General features: G+C 47.2%; 1 protein-coding gene across 1 annotated transcript in view; it reads left to right on the top strand.

The window, feature by feature from the left end:
- The window catches only part of NPLOC4 (NPL4 homolog, ubiquitin recognition factor), an 847851-nt gene that overhangs the window by 543456 nt on the left and 281253 nt on the right, over positions 1-23142 (top strand). Inside the window, exon 13 of the mRNA XM_069655142.1 lies at positions 7308-7379. Coding sequence (XP_069511243.1) covers positions 7308-7379 — 72 coding nt within the window. The remainder of the gene's footprint in view (positions 1-7307; positions 7380-23142) is intronic.

Here is a 23142-nt window from a genome sequence, read left to right on the forward strand (position 1 = left end):
GTCCTGGGTCCCTCCAGACAGTGAAGGGAGGAAGTTAAACGCCATGGGAAGGAAGGGTATTTCCACTGCAGCGTCAACCATCAAGGCGGCCGATCCTGGCCAGGTACGATGGGGAGCTGTGGTACAAGCTCGGCCCGATTCTGGGGTTTCTCCCCGACAAGAGGATGGAGGTGATCGCCCTCTTCCAGGAGGGGAGATGTGACTTCGGACCATGCCATCACAGTGGCGCTGCATCACCGACACTGGTTTCCGGCATATGGGAAACTGTGTCTACCTCAGTCGTCAAGGCTGGCTGAAGGCCACGAATTTCCGCCATGAGGTGCAAGCGAGAGTACTGCACATGCCATTCAGGGATAACCTTTTTGAGAAGGCAGTCGACGAGTCCCTGCAAGCCATCAAGGCGGATGCAGAGACCGCCCGTGCCCTAGGCACTATCCAGCAACACCGTGTTTCCTTTCGCTTCTCCAGAGGGAAGTCTGCAAGATTACCGAAAGGTTTCTCCTCGTTGTACCGCCAGCCTTCCAGGTTGATGACCCAGGAGGCCTAAAGAGGCCGTTCCAAGGCCTATGGTAGAGGAGTTCAGCGCCGTCAACGCAGGATTGAACCGGCCAGGACGTCGGGCCCCCACAAATGCACCCTGGTGGGACACAGTATTCGTCAGCGAGTGGGAGAAGATCTCCACCAACAGATGGGTGCTGGACTCACTAGCCCATGGACATACCCTGGAGTTTCAGCACAGGTGTCCGTGGATCCCTCTGGTGGCCCGGCAGACCAGCAAATCACTCAACTCATGGAGAAGGTGCATGCCATGCTACGAAAAGGGATGATAGAGCTGGTTCCACGACGTCTCTGAAGTCTATTCCATAGACATTTTAGTCAGAGAAAATCGGGGGCTGGCGACCCATTCTAGACCTGCAGCATCTCAACAAGTACCTCAATTTCCAAAAATTCAATATGGTCACATTGCAGCACGTGCTCGGCCAACTGGAGGAAGGAGACATTGATGTTGCTAGACATGGAGGACACCTACTTCCACGTCCCCATTCACAAGAAGCACCGAAAGTTCCTACGCTTAGTGCAGGGATGGCACTACCAGTACAAGGCCCTCCCCTTTGGCCTGAAATCACCCCCCAGGGTGTTCCCGAATTGCCTGGCACCAGTGGCGGCCCATCTGCATCTACAGGGTATACACCTGTACCCGTACCTCGAAGACTGGCTCATCCGGGCCAGTTCGTGAGAGTTAGCCATCGGACACACAGACGACCGTCCAGCTGCTGACGGATTTGGGTTTCTCCATCAATTATCCGAAGTCCTGCTTGACACCATCGAAGAACGCAATGTTCCAAGGAGCCAGACTCAACATGCTCTCCTGCCTAGCGTCGCCCTTGTAGGAAAGGGTAGCAGCCATGCTGGGGAAAGTGCAACAGTTGTTGGCACTGAGGACCGCCACGGTGCAGACCAGCAAGTCGCTGTTCGGCTTGATGTCATCTTGCATCTACCTTAAACAGCTCTGCAGGTTGCGTATGCGACATCTTCAGGAGTTCCTGGAGGTTCCCTGGATACAGGTGTCTGGAAGCTTTGTTGACAAGATCCTGCTCGGCGAGGAGTTCTGTTGGGGGATAAGGTGGTGGGGCATTCACTGCAACATCGCCAGGGGCACAGGGTTTCAAAACTCAAAACTCTCCATACCAGAAAAGTCACCACAGATCCATCACTGGAGGCTGGGGAGCCCACACCGACATCTGCACACCAGCGGCCTGTGGCTGCCGGAGGAGAAGGATCTACACATCAGTATCCAAAAGCTGCGAGCACTGTTCCCTCAAGTCATTCCTTCTGTCTCTGAAGGGCAAGGTGGTGAGGATCTTCACGGACGACACCACCATGATGGTCTACATTAGGAAGCCGGGGGGGGGGGGGGAGTCGGGGTGATTACTTGATTCCTCAGCGCTCTCCAAAGAGGCGCAGGACTTGTGGCACTGGGTCGTTGTACAAGGAATGTTCCTCGTCCCCTTTCACCTGGGGGGTCAAGAACACCATCGCCGACTCCCTCAGCAGGGAGTTACGCTCCTACCACCAGTGGGAACTTCGGCAGGACCAAGTGGACCGCATCTTCCTCAAGTGGGGCAGGCCCCAGATACATCGGTTTGCAACGGCGGCAAGCTCCAAATACCTGAAGTTTGCCAGCAGGTCCCACCAACCGAAGAGCATGGTGGACGTGTTCGCCTTCCCATGGGAAGGCATGTTTCTGTACGCGTTCCCGCCATTGCCTCTCCTGCTACGAGTCATCAACACACTCCTAGTGCCGATGCAGGATGATACTTGTCACCATAGCATGGCCGAGACAGATTTGGTACCCTGGACCGTCTCGGCCTGTCGGCATCGCCTCAGATCAGGCTGCCAGTAGTCCCATATCTTCTCACCAGAGAAGGTGCCATCCTGCATCACGACCCAGGATCACTGAACCTGAGGGCTTTGCTCCTGTAGCCCTAGAGTTTGGAGGATAAGGGTTGCCGGCGGACTGCAGGGCAGCTTTTACCAAGGCCAGAGCACAGTCGACGTTGAAGTTCTGCGGTCACAAATGGAAACGTTAAGCTACGAAGGTGCAAATCGCAGAAGATCACACCCCAGAGGGTCACTGCTCTGCAGATTCCTGCATACTTGTCCTTGGCCACGGCCGGACTGGCTCACGCCTCTATCAAGGTGCATCTGGTGGAGATCTCCAGCTACACCAAGTCTTCAGGAAGATCTTCACTCTGGTCTCATCGACTCAAGGAGTTCCTCAAAGGACTGTTTTGATCTTTCCCGCTCGTTAAGGCTCCTGCCCCGGCATTGAAACTCAACATGGCACTGACGAGGCTTATGCGGGTCTCTTTCGAGCCTATGCATCAGGCCCCTTACAAGTTCCTCTCATGGAAAACGGCTTTTATTGTGTCCATCACCTCTGCCAGTAAGGTGGGTGAGAACCAGGCCCTATCCTGCAAACAGCCATATCCAACTTTCCATGAGTCGAGGGTAGTGCTGCGGACACACCCCTCTTTCATGCCGAAGGTTCTGTCAGGATTCCACCTCAACAAGCCTTTGGTATTACCTGTGTTTTTCCCGAAGCTTTCGTCACCAGCTGAAAGGGCTTTGCACTCGCTGGATGTTGCTCGTGCCCTGAAGGTCTATGTGGCACACAGAGTTTTCGGAAGACATCTTGACTGTTCGTGAACTTTGGTCCTTTGAACCATGGGAAGGCCGCCTTCAACCCGTCCATTTCAAGGTGGCTCTCTGGCTGCATCATGCATAGTCATCGGTTGGCGAACTGACTGCTGCCCGGCTGTCCCAGAGCTCACTCCACCAGAGCGATCACTGCAACATCTTCATTCCTGGCTGGTGTGCCCCTGCTAAACACCTGCAGGGCTGCTACGTGGAGGTCCACGCACACCACCTTCACAAAGTTCTACTGTGTCTACAGAGATTCCAGAGAGGAGTTCAGAGTCAGCCAAGCAGTGCTACGCAACCTGTTCGCTTGAGGTGAGTCTGTTCCAGAGGTAAGAGTATTGCTTCTGTTGAGCCTTGCCACCTCCTGTGGTTATGTAATGTTGTGCTATGTATTCTTTATTCATGAGCATGTGAATCCATGCCAGACCCCATGCTGGAGAAGGAACAAGTTACTTACATGTAACTATTGTTCGCCAGCATGGGTCTGGTATGGATTCACATGCAAACCCTCCCTCCTACTCTCTGTGGCTCTTCTCGGTCATACTGCCACTTTACGTGCTTAACAAATCTGAAGACGGCCACCCGGGGTGGAGCCTAGGGAGAGGCCGGTCATTGGCTGGGGGCAGTATGACCCAGAGGACAGCGATTGGTTTAGAGGGAAATACAGTTTGTAAGTGAAAGTGAAACTGGTTTTCTTTTACCAAGGATTCCCAGCCTGATGACTGGGAATATTCAGGCGCATGTGAATCTATGCCAGAGCCATGCTCAAACAATAGTTACAGGTAAGTAACTTGTTCCTTCCTGTAGATTTCTTCTAGTGTCTAGTTATTGAAGCAGCAAGTTAACTAACAAGGGAGGCCTTAAAACGGACTCGCACAGGGGACACAAGCAGTGGCTTGGGTCTGAGGTAAGAGGGGGTTGCCTTAGACACCTCTACATGCACTCCAATGCTCTGGAGCGACTTCGTGGAATCTGGTAAGCAATAGCTTTTACCCCATGGTTCCTTAGACTACAAGAAAATGTTTGTGCTGTATGCTTCGCGATGTTGCTGCTCTGGACCCGACCTCCGGATTCCCTGGTCTGGTGACTGAAGGCAGGACAATGGACGAGATCTTTCTGCACCAGTCACGAGGGAGGACGTGTGGCACAACTTTCAGCAACTTCTTGGTTCACTCTGCGGTTTTGGTGCCTTTTCTGCAACACCAACAAAGAACACCGGTCAATCTTCTTCGCATCCTGCAGTCCCACACTCTGGTGAGGGGGGGTCTGGGCGAGTTGGATTGGATCTCTGGTGTGTCCTTGCGGGTTCAGCAAAAATGTGGACGGATTCGGCCTTTACACGACGATGCACTCGAATATAGCAGAAGGTCTCCTGTCACTGGTGTTCCGCAGCACTGGAAGCTCTTAAGACCTCAGGACCTAGGAATTCACTCCACCATACATTCACACTCTGTCAAACATAGCAAAAACATTCTGCATTTCACCTAGGTTACAGTGTCTATATAACCATCCATCTAACCACAATATTTCAGACTGTTTCTTGACACCCTACTCGAATACAAAAAGTGACTGTCTGTTCTACAACAGATTAAACTTGTTTCAGTTGGCTTCTCTGGGTTCAGGAGTTGCCCTCTGTTTACCCAACCTTCACGACACCAGTGGGGGCTCGAGTAATGCCTCACCCTTAGATCTATTGAGTGGGAGACGTAATCTCCAATTCCAATCTTGGGGGTAGTGAAAAACGAAGGATAGTTTGGGTGGTGGATATACAGCAGTCTAGAGGGTGCATGGTATCTTATAAAGACGTGCCCATTTGCCATGTTGCAGCCAATTAAATCGGATTTTGCCTGCCAAGTTGCCCTGCAAAGGGAGTCGACAGATTTTGCCTCACAAACTACATTACCAAAGGTAAAGACCATAACAACCAAAGGGCAAACCCTAGTTTTTATTGTGGAAGCTAAGCCTTCAGAGTAATTTACAAAGGTGAGAGACAGGACATTTCTCTACCTTCCCTGGTCCCAGTATCTGGTCAACAAGTAACCAAACGATCTTCAGTGGTTTTGAGGAACGGAAGATCATCTCTTTGCGGAATTTACGGTCCCGAAAGTCACAATGGCCCAGAATAAACGACCAGAACATCTTTGACTTTATCATGGATAATAGGAACTTTGTCATAACTAATATCCCAAAGATAGATGGTAAAGAGTTTAAACAATCCTTACACAACAAAGTACTTGCCTGGTTACACCAGAGAACAGGACAGGGCGCAGTCCGACGCTCCAATTTGGTGACTCTTCACAGATTGTACATTAAGGATTGATGTACTTAACCTAATTGTGACTATATTAGTGGGCTGTGGGGATAGCTGGCTTCCTGCCTTTCTAAAATGCTCTAAATATATTCCTAGAGGATCGTCGAGTTGTGATCTGATATTGTAATAGGGAGGTGTACATAGTTTACGGCCCTAGTATTGTGTCTGTTGTTCCTTGGTCATCTTCTTCATAAAATTTGTCCTTTACTGCTTCTTTCCATTATGTGTATTTTCACTCCCCGACATATGCTGTGCACTTTGTTTTATGGTTGGTTGTTTTGTATGTGCCCTCACACCTTTGTGTTTATGGTACGCGGTATAAATGGAATAAAGTAAAGTTCAAAGGTTTTTCACCTAACCCCATTACTTTTCTAAGTGATACACAATTACTGCAGGAGCATTTAAGCATGATTCCCGTTGCACTAATGTGATCATGACAGCAGTTGTATCCTCACCTCCTGAGCATGTCGCATGCCCACTGATCAGGCTAAGTTAATCCACGACCTACAGACAAAACAGCGTCTGAAAACAATCAGATCTGCACACTACAGACTTTGCAGCCTGGCTCCTGAAGTATAATTTGCCCTTTTACACTTCACCATGATGCATGGACATCTTGCACGAAACAAGGAAACTGGAATACTATACACTGCTACTTTAACAAGTGGAGGTGATTTGTCATCTAGTGTTCGAAGTCCCATATCAACCCAATTGACCGAGGATGTTGACACAAGAAGGATCATTGGTCCCTGTACACGTAGCATAGTGATGGTGTGGCAGGAATGCTATTGATGTCCCTTTTCGAACCTACGATGTACTACTCCAGCCTACCACTAGATAGTGGCCTGTACAAAGCATGTGACTTTTAGCATATACAACCCACTGAAAGACGATTACTGGGTAAGTAATGTGTTTTTCATGTGTTTATAGGGTGTTTTAGTGATAGCTGCTCAACTTTCACTTTACATGCTTGGATTTTAAAGACCTAATAAAATAGTATGTATGTACACATGTTTCGAGTGCCCTGTGTGTGGGGGTAATTGTACTATTACACCACACCCATACCTCCCAAAGTCTGCTCTACTGCTCAGTCTACACTACCTCTATGGAACTCGACTAGACCTACGTGTCAATTACCCTGTTCATCAACTAGGGTGGCATCTCAGAATCCTCCCAAAGGGCTGGTTCTAAAAATCCATCTCATCGGGCCACATGGACGGGCAGCACATCAGAATGAGTTGCAATCTCCCGAGAAGCTTTAAAATACAAAAAAAGCCTAACTGAAGACAAAAGCAGTTCAAGGTCCAGAGTAAGCCAGCAAAAATACAAAGGGCTTTAAAAAGTAATAAAGGGGGACCTTTCCAACCCAGAAAATGGAGTAATATAATAAAAAGCCCTATTGTGCATCACATCACTTAAAAGCAGAGATATCTGGCATCATGCATTCTATAAAAAGGTGGTAATGTTGCATTTTGTACTAAAAATAGTATTCAGTAAATGTGCTTTATTTTGTGTGCTATTGTATGAGGTTTCTTACCAGATTATCGTAGTTGGTGTGGGATCTCGGTTTAGGAGCAGGGTTTATAGGGTAAATGTTTTACTTTTTTATTGAATGTACTGACCGCAAGTGCACCTCTGTAAGCTGCCAGCATTTGGACGGTGTTTTTAAAGTTGCGCTGATGTTTCTCCTGGGTCTCTTTTCCTCATAGCTTAATGCCAAATACAGGTTTTAGACAGAATTGATACCTCTTTAGTTGGGGACTGGCATTAACCATCTTCTTCACTTTTACAGGACATCGATAAGTTTGGCAACGAGATCACACAGTTAGCTCGCCCTCTTCCGGTGGAGTATCTCATCATAGATGTAAGTGCTGCTTACTTGGATGAAGGTTAAAATGCTAGCTGTACCTGGCGCACAATGTGACATTCTAGCATTCTCTCTATCTCTCTTTCTCTCTCCCCCCTCTTTCCCATCTCTCTCTCTTCCCAACCCCTTCCCATCTCTTCCCCTTCCCATCTCTTCCCCTTCCCATCTCTTCCCCTTCCCATCTCTTCCCCTTCCCATCTCTTCCCCTTCCCATCTCTTCCCCTTCCCATCTCTTCCCTTTCCCATCTCTTCCCTTTCCTTTCCCATCTCTTTCTCTTCTCTCTTGGTTTAAAAAAGCAGCTATAAAAAAGGAAATTATTTAATTGCACTACCATTGTAAATTGGCTCTTTTTTACATTTTACGGTGTTTATTTCGAACTAGAACTTTCAGTATACATTGTTCATAATAAAAACGTTTGCACTTATTTTACTACGTAAAGTACATTATCAAAACTTAGAATAGCAGTATAATGTATTTCTTGATAAATTATCATTCCAAGATGGACAGCCTGGTGCACTCCTATTGTGCTCTTTGAAAATACCCCTATGAGAGAGGGGACAAATATCAATACTGAAGGTTGTAGCCTGCTTTGCATAACTTCAAAGGTTATTTTGAGAACATAATGACTGAAGATCTTTCATTGACAGGTATGTTTGATTAAAAAAAAGGGCTTTATGCTGGAATCATTAAGTACACGGTGAACGCTGGGCTTGTTGCTCATTTAGTTTGTCAATACTTATTTGTAACATTGATCCATATAAATTGATGGTGCGGACAGCCTCAGACAATTTTTTATATATATATATATTTCTGAGGCTTGTGGAATCTGCTTAGATCACATGCTCTGCATAGGCCGACATCTAGTGGAAGCTGCGGAGTATTAGTTTGTTTTTCGAAACTCGAAAATGGGCGTCGCGTGCCAGTAATACTATCCCTAGTGTGACGTCCACTGTACCCAAGATCCCTCACGCGTCTATATATATATAGATATATAGATATAGATATATTTCGAAAGGAGAGGTGGCAGGGGGCGCAAGTCTGGGTCCTAGCTGTAATTTGCTCACAGTCCAATGATGTTTTCTCCTAGCGTGCACTTTCATGCCTTAGCGATCTCCAGGGAGGCTAGTCTGTTTCAAGCATAGGTAACCTGGGTGTATCCTCTTAGGAGCCCAAGTCATGCTGAGCCATGAAAGCACGAACATCACTGGACTGTGAGCAGATATTGCTAGGACCCAGCCTTGCGCCCATGCCACCTGTTTGTGTGTGTATATATTTCGAATGGATTGTGCCCTCCAACATATTCCTCATCTTTACATGTAATGTCCAGCTTCAGCTGCCTCTGAAAACTTATTTGGCAGAGGGCGCTGTGCATCAATGGCGTTGAGTCGATGTCCCCCTAAGGCCTCCGTCGAGGGTGATATCATCGGAGAGCATATATAGCACGCGCGGCGCCCGTTGGCCTCAGTTCAGTTTTTCCGCTACAGCATTTGCTTCGACAACAAAAATGACGCGCCTCATTGTCTAAAAGGTTTCTTTCGAGAAATTCTTTGATAAATCCCATCGATATGTCTTCATCCTCGATACCAAAGACCGGCTTCAAAAAAATGCTGACACTGACAGGTCCACGATGTCGCTTACTGACCCGCACCGTGTCTGCTCGTGTTGCCTCGGGGGGGGGGGCGAGGGGGAGGGGGCATGATACTTCCACTTGTACCATGACAGGAAAGGCCTTGAGGGAGCGGAAGGGGAAAATCCAGGTAGGAAAATACCCAAATACCCTAAACCCCGACCTGCTAGGCCTTCGACTGACGAATCGAGGGGGAGCCTCTCCTCGGAGGAAGAAGGAAAAGCGCTCTAGATCTAGGAGTGGCTCTGACCACTCATCGTCCTCTTCGAAGAAGCCAGAGAAGGCACCGGAGGTCGCCTTCGTCGACTTCTTCGTCCAACGCCTCCCCCGAAAGGGTTGCCTGTCCCACAAAAAAGTCTAACACAGCTGAATGGGAAGCTTTTGGAAAGGAAATGTTGAAAATATTCGAAAAAAGGTTGTGCTCATACCGAGCCTTCAAAGCAAGCTGGTAAGGATGCTCTAAATGCTGCGCGCCCTCGAGCCCGGGAAAACGGTCTGACAAACATCGAGAACCCTCGAGGTCTGATGATAAGCGCAAAGAACAGTCGAGATCGAGGTCCTCGACGCCATCGAGACTTTCGACGCCAGCAGTGTCTTCGACGCCTGCCAGGCCCCGTCTTCAACACCCCTCGGGCTCTCTTCGACGTCGAAGACTTCGAAGCCAGCTGCGCCCCATACGCCGGCTGTCCCATCGAAGTTGTTCGCTCCTCCTCTGTCGATGTCGTCAAAGCCTGTATCTTCCATTCCTGAGAAAATGTATACTCCTCTTCCCAAAAAGGAGTTTTTGCAAGTCATTATATTCAATTTATGAATATGAGGAATGCTCGGATGAGGAAGATGCTCCATTTGGGTTGCAATATGGGACACCTAATGTTCCAGGGTGTCTAATATCAGGAGTCCAGGATTAAGGACTTATATAATAATTTACAGTCTGCAAGTGGAGTAGATACTTCACCCAAACTGGAATTTGGGAGACCTAAGCCTGGCGAACATGCAGACGCTCCATACAGACGACTCATGCCCAGAGTTGAGTACATGGGATGGATCAGACCACCACTCCCTTATGAACAAGTTGACCTAACCGATCTATTGGATAAGGAACCTCATACTGACCCTGTTTTGCCCTTCCATGTGGCATTACAAAGAAGGGTGGCTAGAAATTAGGAAACTTCGGAGACCAATCCTGCAGTTAATAAGAATCTGACAAAAAAAATACTGCCCCTCCAGTAGTGACCATGACTACCTGTCGAAACTCCCCACTACGGAGAGTCTGGTGGTGCAGACAGCTACAGCCACTTCAAAACGGGCAGCGTATCCTACCATCCCTATTGATGGGGACGATATGCGTGTAGATGGATGGACAAGAAAGGTACTTTCAGCAGGGAGCATGGCACTGAAATCTGCCAACTCCATTTTTGCCCTGGCAACATTTTCGTGCACTGGTTGAGGAAGTCTGGTTTTGCACCAGATGTGCAGTCTAGGCTTCTCAACATGCCTTTTGACGGGTCTCATCTTTTTGGCATCTAGTCCGACGAGAGTCTTGAGAAGTTGCAGACCTCAAAGGTGGCAGCCAAGTCTTTAGGTGCTGCTGTTCAGCAACCTCAGCCTTTTCGTGCTAGTGGACAAGATTGGAGGGGTAGATCTTTTCGCTACTAGTCCTCAATTGAAAGGGAAAGAGAGGAATGGCCAGTCAAAGGGACCAGAGAAAATGTCCTTGTGATGGACGAGGTATAGGTGCTAAGCCAGCTCAAGCAGCAGCCTCCTTACCATCGGCCTCTGCTGCAGCTGCCTCAAAACCACTCTGAGGTCTTGAGTAACAGCTCACGTGTGGGAGGCAGACTCCCTGCATTTAGAAGAATGGCGAGCCATTACTTTGGATGCATGGGCTCTGGAAACCGTAGCCCACGTTTACTGCCTTCCTTTTATTTTTATAAGAAGATCTCAGAACAATCCACCGGTGAGCCGCTCTTTGATGGTTCCGGATCTGTTCCTTGTGCAGGAAGTTTTAACCCTGCGAGAGAAAGGTGCTATTGAACCAGTACCTGTAGCGGAGAGAGGAACCAGGGTTGGTACTCTCCTTATTTTTTTATCCCCAAAAAGAACGGAGGACTGGGAACCATTTTGGACTTGAGATACTTGAACAAGTTCCTCAGGAAGGACAAGTTCAAGATGGCCACACTTCTCAGATCCTTCAGGCCCTCCAACTCCAGGATTGGTTGGTGTCATTAGACCTCCAGGATGCTTATTTTCATGTGCCAATCCATCTCAAGCACAGAAAATACCTGGGGTTCGCAGTTGGCGGTTCTCGCTATCACTTTCGAGTTCTGCCTTTCGGGCTGACCTCCGCCCGAGGGTTTTCACCAAACTGATGGCGGTAGAGGCAGCGAATCCCAGGGGAGTCAGGATTCAAGTCTACCCCTACCTGGACGATTGGCTGGTCAGGGCGCGTTCTACCGAGCAAGCCTAGATCATCTGTGACCTGCCACTCTCTTCACAGATTGGGCTTCTCCCTCAATTCTCCCTCAATTACAAAAAGTCCCATATAGCACATTCTTCGCATGGTTACCAAATTTCAGCGTGCCCAGAATCTTCCGGCCTACGATTTCTTGAGGTTGCTCTGCCTCATGGCATTCTGCATTTTGTCTGATGCCAGAAACCCGCCTGAGAATGAGATCCCTTCAACTCGCGGGGTGGGGAGCCCACGCCAACGACCTGAGGGCAATCAGACTAGCGCTGAAGGCCTTCCTGTGCTATGTACGGGGAAAGAATGTCCTGATAATGACAGACAACACAGTGGCCATTTACTACCTCAACAACAGAAGAGGTGTAGGGTCACTACCACTGTGCAGAGAGGCAATGCAGCTCTTGTACTGGGCAATTCAAGAAGGAATATCTCTATCCGCAGTTCACCTAGAGGAGAACAGGGCGGTGGACGCTCTGAGCAGGCAGAGCACAGTCTCCCACGAGTGCGAACTAGCTCAGTAAGTCCTTCAGGAGATCTTCACCCTTTGGGGAATCCTGCAAGTGGATCTGTTTGCGACCGAGGTCAACAGGAAGTGCTAAATGTTCTGCTCCAGACGCGTTTGTGGTGGACTGGGATTTTCCGCTTCTGTACGCGTTTCCTCAGGACCCGTCATTCCTCATGTGATCAGGAGGTTGAGAAAGTTCAGGAAACACATGATCCTAATTGTCCAGGATTGGGCCAGGAGGACGAGGTACATCTGTCCTCCGATATGTCTAACAGCGAGAGGATCTTCTCTCGCGAGAGGAGGGTCGGGTTGTCCATCCAGATATGAATATTCTCAACCTTCACACTTGTTTTCTGAAATGCTGAGATATAAAGATTAGGACCTCCCAGATGACGTTATGGAAGGGTTTCTTTCGGCTAGAAGACCAGCAACAAAATCTTTGTACTGTTGCTGTTGGAACAAGTTCTGCAACTGGTGCAAAGAAAAGAATGTAGACCCTTTTCTGTGTAAAACACCAGACGTTTTGTCATTTTTCTTCTATCCTTATCCAATTTGGGGCTCCAGATTGGTACCATTAAAGGCTATCTGGCGGTGCTGTCCATTTTTAAGCGCTCATCGGAGGAATGTTTTTATTTCAAAATACCTCTCATGACACAGTTCCTGAAAGACTCACTAATGTGTATCCTCCATCTCCTCACAGAGTGAGTGAGCGAGTTGCAGACTCTGTCTCTAAAGCCACCCTTTATTTATTTATTTGTATTTTAAAGCGCCCAGCGGCCCCGGGGCATTGTGGCGCTGTTACAGAATATTCACTTAATACAAGATGGCAGATATGACAGAAGCAGTTATACAAAATAGCACCGATGACACATAGGCAATAATATATGTTAATGACGGTGTTCAATGGTTACAGAGGAACAATGTAGGGTACAGTACATTCGGGAGGTGGTCTAGTTAAATAGTTTTGGTTTCAGCACCTTTCTGAAAACTGTGAGGGATTCTTCGTTTCTTAAGCTAAGTGGAAGCGCGTTCCAGGCTTTTGGGGCTAGTACTTCAAAGCTGGTGCCGCCTGCTTTGGCTCTGTTGAAAGCTGGTACTGAGAGTAAGTGGGAGTATTGGTCACGTTTTGGTCTTTCGGCCGGAGTATTCCTTCTGCTAGGTAGGCTGGGGCGGTCTGGGTGAGGCATTTGCGTGTGATCGTGAGAGCCTTGAATGTTATGCGTTCTTTGATAGGGAGCCAGTGGGCATCTTTTCTCGCCTGGGAGATGTGCTCTCTCCTAGGGATGCTGAGGGCGGCTCTCGGAGCGCTGTTTTGCTAAATTTGCAACTGTTAATGTTATTTGCTGAGGTGCCGAGGAGTAGGATGTTAGAGTAATCAAGTTTTGCGCCAATTGTGGCTCTAGTGATGTTAAGGCAGTTCTTTGACGACAGGTGGGGTTTCACTGAGTTTATGATTTTTGTTGTAAATTCAGCTGAAGATGAGATGGCGCTGACTTGCCTGTCCATTGATAAGGTGGAGTCAAGATATACTCCAAGGGTTTTCACTGTAGTAGAGGCTGTGATAAGTGTTCTCAATACTGAAGGAATTGTATTTGATGTCTAGTTTTTTTAGGGATTCTTTTGGACCTACCAGTAGAATTTCTGTTTTTTTCCCATTTAGACAGAGGCCATTGGCTGCCATACAGGCCTGGATGCGTGCATATGCCTTCTGGAGGGTGTTGAGGTCTAGTTCATAGTTCCCTGTTAGGGGGAGAAGAATTTGCGTGTCGTCGGCATAATTAGTAAATGCTATGCCAAATTCTACTAGGTCGCTGAACAGGGGAAGGGTGAATAGATTGTAGAGAGTAGGGGAGGTACATGATCCTTGTGGCACTCCGCCCTCAATGGGGGAAGGGGAGGCCGAGGCATGGTCGGAGAAGACCCTCATGGCTCAGCCCTCCAGGAAGGAAGTGATCCAGGCGGTAGCTTCTTTGGAGAAGTGAGCCGTGTCAGTGAGATGTTTGCACAGGATCTTGTGGTCAACCAAATCAAAGGCTGCCGAGAGATCCAAGAGTAGGAGGAGTGAGGAGTTACCTTTGTCAATGGCTTCGAGTAATTTGTTCTTAAGGTCCAGTAGGGCTGATTCTGTGCCGTGACGAGGGCGGAAGCCAGAATGTCTTTTGCCTAGGATGTTATGTGTTTCCAGGTAAGATTGAATTTGTAAGTAGGCAGCCTTGTCTAGAATTTTCCACTTTGGTCACCCTCTAGCCTGGCTTTTGTCAGACCTATCCAAGGTCCTGTGTTTAGAGCAATAATTGATTGTGTTGTTTCTATCTGTTTGAGGTAAACGTGTTACTTACCTGGTGTTGATATTAGGTGAATTATGAGAAGAACAAGAAATGTACTAAATACGAGAAAAATCTGCCTGTACATGGGTCTTCCTCAAAGAATGTCAGCATACGGCATATTCATGTATCCATTCATTCAGGTTCTGTTTAATGCATGCCGCAAAAGTCTCTATGCATCATGTTTTTGAATATGCGGAACAATTGTATCAATGTATAAATGCAATTTCTGTTTTTCATATTGGACAATCCAATTTTTGTTTCCTTTTAAAAAAGTGATTTAATGACTGAGGAGAGAAAATAAAAACTACTCCCAGTTTTCATTTATACGAGCGCATGTGTATTATTACTCCTTTGTTTGTACACCTATCCTCTGGATATGCATAAATAAGGCTACAATAGAGGATCAGATACACCTCTAATTTCATTTGCATATAATCAAATTACAATAAGCTTTGACTTTCATAGACAGGACACCCCCTCATGTTTTCCTTGTCTAGAATTTTCAGCAGGAATGGCACAGTGGTAATTGGACGCTTGTTATTTGGGGAGTCAGGGTCGAGGGTAGGTTTCTTTAATAATGGCCGAACCCAAGCTTTCTTAAGGACGAGCGGGACTGTGCTGTTGGCGAAGGAGGCATTGATGAAGCTAGTGACAAATGGGGCCAAGGCTGATGCACATTCTCTGACTAGGTTGGCTGGGCATGTGTCCCCTTTACATAGCGATGGTTTGGTGCGCTTCATGATCAACAGGACTTCCGGGATGCTAACTTCCCTGAATGCAAAGGGTGTAGGTTTGTTTGGGTCATGTGGAGAGTCTGCGACTGGCGTGGTGGCCGAGGGCTTAATAGTGTGTGGAGTGGCTTTGGACAGTTTGTCAAATTGAGTCTTCATTTTGTTCTGGAGTGTTTTTATTTTGTTTAACATGGCGTGTTGAATGTTGTTACACCAGGTTTAGTTTTCCTCAGTAGTTTGTGTGGAGGAGGTTGTGGGGATAGTCGGCTCATTATAGATGGCAAATAACTTGAGTTGTAAGTGGTGGCTTTGGCTTTAGAGATGGCCTGCTTGTACTGTTTAGCTACTGTAAGGTAGGTCTCCTTTGTGGTAGAGGAGGGGTTTGTTTGCCATGCGGTTAGTGCTGCTCTTTTAATGGTTCGGGCATCCAGGAGTTCTTGTGTGAACCAGGAGTTCGCATGAAGTATATGCTTGGCTTTTTTCAAGTGGGGCTATAGCATCTAATACCTCTTTGAGAGTGGTATTTTAGATCTCTACTAACTCTGTGGGGTTGTTAGAGGTGGGATGGGCAAGTGCTGATGTTTCAAGGAGAGGAAGGATTCTTTCAACGGTAAGTAGTTTCTTTGACCTAGCCATGGTGGCTGGCGCTGGTGGGTTTGGGTTCCCTCCTGTTTTTGCAGGTATGAAGAAGTGCAATAAATGGTGGTCGCTCCATGGGCGCGGGGTGTTAGAGCTGATGTCGGCCGCACAATTGTGGTCTGTAATCCAGTCTAATGTACGAACTTTGGTGTGGCACGGGTCGTTGACTAGTTGGGTGAAACTTAAGTCATGGAGTGCTTTAGTGAGGGCTTTGCCTTTATTGTCTTTGGGTTCTTTGAAACCCAGGTTGAGGTCACCTAGGAGAATGGCTCTTGTGTTTTGAGGTTGTCTCCTAAGATATGGGTGATGTTAGATTGGAAATCGGGAGAAGTGCCTGGAGGCGGTAGACACTGTGTATTGTTATGGTGTCGTTTGGTGAGGGAGATATTTTAACTGATAGCATGTCAAAGTTGTCAGCCTCAGCGGTTTTTAATTGCCTGGTGTTAAGAGGTTCCCTGGGAATTAGGGCGACCCCTCCCTCTTTACTAGAGGGGTCTTCTACAAGGACAAGTCTTCTACATATCTTCTAGATGTTTTCAGTCTTCTACAAGGACAAGGTTGTCTTGAAAGTCAAACCTTCATTTTTACCGAAGATCATTTCGGATTTTCATTTGAACCAGAAAATTGTCCTGCCTTCCTTTTACCCTCCACCTCACCCTATTAAGGAGGAGGAAAGACTACACAGGTTAGATCCTAGAAGAGCATTGAGCATTAAGCTTTTACATTTCAAGAACATCCAAAATACGGTTTGATGATCAGTTGTTCATAGGGTACACAGCACATTAACTAGGTCAGACTATTACCAAACAGAGCTTATCTAAGTGGATAATTTTGGCAATTTCTGAGTGCTATAGGCTAGCAGGGAAAGACCTCCTGAAGGTTTGTGGGCTCGTTCCGCCAGGGGCATGGCTACATCTAAAGTTCTTCAAAGAGGGGTTCCTATTAGGAATATTTGTGATGCTACAACGTGGTCATCAATACACAAGTTTACAAAACATGCTCTAGATGCTTCCCATTCTCACGATCTTGCTTTTGGCAAGGCAGTGCTTTGTTCTGCCCTTGAAAATATGTAATATATAAAATTCTACACCCTCCTCCAATCATAAACACTGCTTTGGGAGTCTTGTCAAAGATGAGGAATACATTGGAGGACAGAATCTATTAGAAGAACAAGTTACTTACCCCTGGTAACGTTCTTTCGACTGGATGTTCCTCCAATGTATTTCTCATTGCCTTCCCAACCTACCCCTCTATAGAATTTCCAATGCTATTACAGCTTCTGCTCCACCAAAGTTGAGTACTGTCATGCCGGCATTTATGGGCATCTCTGCTGCATGGGTAGGAGGAGGAAAAACAGAACTGAGACCAACGGGCGCCACCCGTGCTATATATGCTCTCCGATGACGTCACCCTTGATGAAGGTCTTCGAGGGACATCGACTCGACGCACAGCACACGCTGCCGAAAAAGCTTTGAGGCAGCTGAAGCTGTACATTGCATGTCAAAGATGAGGAATACGTGGGAGGAACATCCAGTCCAAAGAACATTACAAGGGGTAAGTAACTTGTTCTTCTGAGGCTTGTGGATCTGCATAGAATCACTTGCTTCTCATAGGCTGGCATCTAGTGATTGGTGCACACTTTTTTTTAAAAAAAGGGACTTCGACAGGGTGTGTCTGTAATACTATCCATATTGTGACATGTACTGTACTCGGTATCAGGTAATATTATCCCCACCAAAAATATCGCTGTGTATATGGTTGTCGGGAACGGCCATAGGCGATATTTTTAGTGGGGATCATTTTTGGGGTTATTGGGAGAAGGGGTTGCAGGGGTGTCCCCCGCTCCCTTTAAAATATGGGGGTTGCGAGGGTGGCCCCTGCAGGTTCCATGCCTTAATATCGCTGCAAAAATATAGTGATATTTTTGCATGACGATATTTTGCCGGGGATATTAACACATGGAATCCTGTACTCATGGTCCTTCATGCGTCAAGGTCCTCTTGTGTTTTTTTCCGCCATCCGAATTGGTCTCATTTCACGTAGGGATAGTGTGGGCTGGATCACATAATTTTACATTTAAAGAAAGTCTCTTCTTTTTGTCTCCTTTTTTTTATCCATTGTCTGGCTACCTTTTATTCTTAGTCATGGAAAATACACCATTTAAATTCTGCTCTAAGTGCAACCGCAAGTTTCCTTGGAAGGTCACACATACTGTGTCCAGTCATGGTCTTCCACAAGACGATTTGGAAACTCAGTGTGCGGCTTGCAAGTTTTTCTGCCCGAAAACACTAAAAGATCAGCAGACAAAGCGTGAATGAAGGCTAATATGTTTCCCCAGTGTGATGATCTAGTACTCCCTCAGACTTGGTGTTCTCTCTCCCTCGCTCCCTCTCTCTCCCTCCCTCTCTCTCTCTCTCTCTCCCTCTCTCTCCCTCTCTCTCTCTCTCCCTCTCTCTCTCCCTCTCTCTCTCCCCCTCTCTCTCCCCCTCTCTCTCTCCCTCTCTCTCTCCCTCTCCCTCTCTACCCCCCCCTCTCTCCCTCTCTCAAAAAGGAAATTAGTTAATTGCGCTACCATTGTAAATTGACTCTTATTTTATATTTTACAGCCTACGCTATTGCTAGGGAGATTTATCATTATTGTGATTTATCCCCTCTCCTAGTGAGACCCCCCAGCACTTTTTGCTGGACTTCTCAACCTTTTTCTTTCAATCCTGAATGAGTGGAGCCTTTTTCCCCACTCATTCATTCTTGTGGGCTGTGTTTTGGAACTCTGTTCACCTGTACTAGGCCTGTCTGCTCCATAGCTCTTAAAGGCATCTGTGATTTTCTACTGCAGCACACAGTTCCTTATGGGCAGTGTTGCTGTCGACCCTTAGGGTTCTCCCTTAAGATTATTTTTCAATATCCTTAAGTAACTACAGTTCTTAAGGATAGGGAGATACTTAAGTGTCTCTCCGAAAAACTATGTAGTCTGAGAGATTGGCACACACCACCTTTAGTGGAGTGCCAAAAGGACACCTAGTATCCCCTTTTCTCTGCCCCTGCGAGATTTTACTTGCCTAGACAAGCGCCTAGTTATGGCTGGTGGCAGTGAGCATGCTCTACCAACTATTGTGTATTTTGTATACCACAGGCTATTTATTTTATGTCCATATCCTCGGTAGTGCACAATAGGAGCACCCAAGTACCAACTTGATGCTCCCTTCTTTTTTTCGCCATTGCTAGTGAGGTTTTTCTTTGTTGGCCCTTTTACCATTCTGGGAGATGTGGAGGTGGGGGTGTTTGCCTTTCTCGGGAACCAGTAGGTATCCCTGCCTTGGCTCCAGAGTGTCTGGGCAAGCAGGAAGTATGGGAGGAGTTATCTACCCCCCTGTCCTCGGTCTGCCAGAGTGCCTGAATAGGTCCAGCTCCCACCAGCGGTCTGGCTGTCCTGCTTGGACAGCCAAACGCCTCTTTCTGTAAAATGCTGAGAGGTTGCAGAGGAGAGTGTGCTGGAACTGTATAAAAGATGAGGCTTCTGGAGTGTAAAGCAAGTCAGGAAAGAGAAGTAACCGAAGAAGACGATGACAAGAGACGCCTACAAACCCTTTCTAAGACAGTGAAGCAACCACTGTGGTCCTGACCCTGTTTTCTATACGACAAGAGCATGACTCCTTTGCTTTGACTGGGGGGGGAACAGCCAGTCCCAGAACAAACTTTAAATTGAACCATTTCCCAAGGTCCTAGGAGCTTCCATAGCTGCGGAACCCCAATACCAGGAGGTGTGCTACCCATTTCGATGGCATCAACGTGGAAAGGCTGAATCCGTCCAAATCTTTGCTGAAACAATAAGTACACTCCAGAGATCCGATCCAACTCGCCCAGACCCCCTCACCAGAGTGTGGGACTGCAGGAAGTGAAGATTATTGACCGGGCAATCTGTGTTCTTAGTTGGTGCTGCTGAAAAGGCACCAATACCGCAGCACCAACCAAGAAGTTGCTGAAAGTCCTGCTACAGGTCCTCGCTCAAGACTGTGGCTGAGAGACACCATCCATTGTTCTGGCTTTCGTCACCAGACCAAGGAATCCGGAGGTCTGGTCCAGAGCTGCCACATCATAGAGAAGCTAACACTTTATTCAAACCAAAGGTACTGTGGGGAGAAAGTTATTGCTTACCCGATTCCAAGAAGTCGCTCCAGAGCGTTGGAGTGCATGTAGAGAGGTCCAGGGCAACACCCTCTTACCTCTGACCCAAGCTGCTGCTTGTGTCGCTTTCTCAAGTCTGTTTTTAGGTCTACTTTGTTAGTTGCTAACTTGCTGCTTCAGCAACTTTAGACACAGGAAGGAATCCACGGGAACTCTTCATAATTCGCTGTGTGTCAAGACTTCAAGCCTTCTCCGAACTCCCTCTAGCTAGTGTTTTGGACTTAAAAGACTTGCCAAGCGAAGAAACAGTCTCTAGAACCTTGAACTAAGCTCATGTTGTACTAACCACTTATTTAAGTTTAAGTGACTTTTTTATATGTTTGCAGAGTAAATGCATTACCGTATGACCTGTTGACAACCTCATGGGTGAGCAATTACTGATAATACGATAATCTTGTCTTTTCCCTTTCTAACGTTGCTACAAATGTAACCGTGAATAAACACGAAAGTGCCCTTTGAAGTGCATTATCTAGTATTCCTAAGTGTTATACCGTAAACGTCTGAAACATTTAAAGTGATTCTGGTATAAATAAAATCAATATATATATTTTATATAAATATATGTGTAAGTGCTTCTTTGTTGTGCCTGTCTAGCTAAGATTCATTGTACTTACCTACAGCTCACATCTTCCTCTTAAGATAAGCCTGACTGCTGTGCCACACTACCAAGGTCCTGAGCTACTATACTAAGGTCTTACTGCCCGTAGGACTTTAGGAAAACTCCCCATACAACTATGCAGGCTGCATCCTCCTCAGAGGACCCTGCCGGTGCGGAGGAGTTGGCAGATGAACAAGGCAGCATTGGCGACTTTAGTAACACCCAAGACATGATGCAGGAGTCTGAAGACTCCTGCACGATCGTCCCCTGCTCCAGAGTGCATGCACCAAGCACTGCTGTGGAGACAACCTCACATAAGCATGGGCACGCACATAAACAAGTTAAACACATTTGGGCCCCCAGCCAAGCCTCTGCGAATCTGCCAAAAGGTCAGCGTGAAAGAACACAGTTGTATTAACCGATTTGGCACTGTTGGGGAGAATTCTCATTTTATGACTAATTTCCCTTACCTATAGAGTCCCCCAGCAGCTTGGCTGGATTCGGAGGGTTTGTTTTTTTCTCCTGCTAAGAGTGACTCTTTTTCCCACTCTTAGGCATTTTTGCTATGTGTGTTCTAGGCTATTTTTGTGTTTAATGTCTATAGGGTTTCTCTCACCTCCATAGGAACCATCTTTACTCACATGTGTTACACCACTCCCTCCGTGCAGTGACAGGGATGTCGTAGCGACCCCCAAATATAGACTCCATACCCTGGGACTGTCTCTCCCAGGGCATGTAAAGTCCCATTTTTACTAGTCAATTTTTGTGAACCAAACCAGTACAACCCATCTTACTATGGAGGTACTCGGAAGGGTTAATAGTTTTTCCCTTATGTTAATTTTCGAGAGGGTATAATATTATCTTTACTCCGGTAGGTTTTATTTGCCAGAACTTTAATATAACTTCTTTCTCGAGTCTTTCTCTAAACTCCTAACCCAGGTCGGGGATACTTTGTTCGTCCTTTTGGCGGGCTTCTGCCGAGAAGCCCTCCTTTTGGCACCACTGAGTCTGGGGTGGGTCCATTGTGTGGGAGGGGGGAGTAGGACCCCTGGACAGGGTTGCCTCAGCAACCCATGTCGCACTCTATCCTGATAGGCTGGAGGGTCTCCCGCCAAGATGACCACGACACTGTGTGAGTGACAGCTAGGCTGTATGAATGGGGATCTTTTTGCATAAAAGCAGGGTCCTGGGGACTGGAAGAGCAAGACGTCGCCACTGCAACTAAGAAGCCGAAGAGGAGAGAAGCCAAAGACATCTGCAACGACTGAACCCCCGGTGAAGCCCTGCTGCAGCGTCTCACCACTTTTCTCCACACGACGAGAGAAGATCTTCATCTGCAAGAGCCTTCTTCCCTTGAGGTGGTGGGGACACCCAGTTTGCCAATCGCCTTCCCGGACCTGCCTTGGTCAAATCGCCAGTACCCTGTACTCGGAGACCGGATAGCCAGGCACCAGTCCACCCGGACCGCGATTTAAAGGAGCGTACCTTTTATTCGTCGGGCAACACCGCGGCTGGTTTCATCCCTGGGTAGTGCAGTAACTCGAACCTTCCTCCACGACGAGAGCCTCTCTTCCTCTGCTGGAGCCCCCGAACTGCAGGAACTTCCAGGAACACCCGCACCGCAGGAGCCACTTCATTTATAAGGTACATTCTTCCGCCAGGCCGCCCTTTCTGCGTGGTAGTGCTAAAGGTGTTTTAAATCCTTTACCTACCTGTGGGGTTGGCCGCCCCTCTCTCTTGAACATTGTCTTTCAACTCCTGCAGCCACCTTTTCGAATCGTTAACCAAAGACTTGACTGCAGCTACAAGAACATTTTGCTCCTGGGCCCTTGTCCTGTACCACTGACTCTGGCACAGGCCTTCTGACTCTGGCACAGGCCTTCTGACTCTGGCACAGGCCTTCTGACTCTGGCACAGGCCTACTGACTCTGGCACAGGCCTACTGACTCTGGCTAAATGTGTTAGAACTGCCTTCTCTAGATTGCTTCTCAACTAGAAATGTGTTGGTGCACCTACTTCTTATAACCACCCTTTCCTCCCCACTTTTAAACCTTGTGAAATGCCATTTTGCTCATTTTTCATTTAAGTATTTTTTATACTGATGCACTGCCTTGCTTAAACTGGTTCACAAACTTATGGGAAGTGTTGCTAGGGTGTGTAATAAGGAATTTCTGTATAACTTGTGCTTTCCCTCCCTTGTGAGAAATTGCTAGAGTGCCATTTGTGTTTGGTTTGCACTGTGCCGTTTTGCTCAGTTTTCACTCTTGCTCAAACTTGTCTACAATTTAACTAGGGAGTTGTGTATACTTTCTTTGACCGCATTTAACTTGTTTTAAGAACTGTGATAGATGTGTTTAACTAGAAGTGTATAAAATAAATATATATATTCTTTTACTACAAAGCTTTGGTCAGTGTTTCCTTGTTCCATAGTACTGAAGGCCTATTGTGTAAACCCTGAATACTGCTCATCTCCATCTTGAGATAAGTCTGACTGCTCAGCCACAGCTACCAACTAAATCTTTGTGGCACAGACTGATACCAAAGGGGATTTATTGCTCTCACCTGTAGTCCTAATCGTCTGTAGTGCTCCCTAAGGGAACTGCACAGGATTCTGCCTAACAGGCACGCACACAGTCCTCTGGGTCCACAACAGAGCATTCATTGTGTGATCCCAAAAGCCACC

Source organism: Ambystoma mexicanum, chromosome 3q (assembly GCF_040938575.1).
Source record: "Ambystoma mexicanum isolate Mex_15411 chromosome 3q, UKY_AmexF1_1, whole genome shotgun sequence".
Lineage (NCBI taxonomy): Eukaryota > Metazoa > Chordata > Amphibia > Caudata > Ambystomatidae > Ambystoma > Ambystoma mexicanum.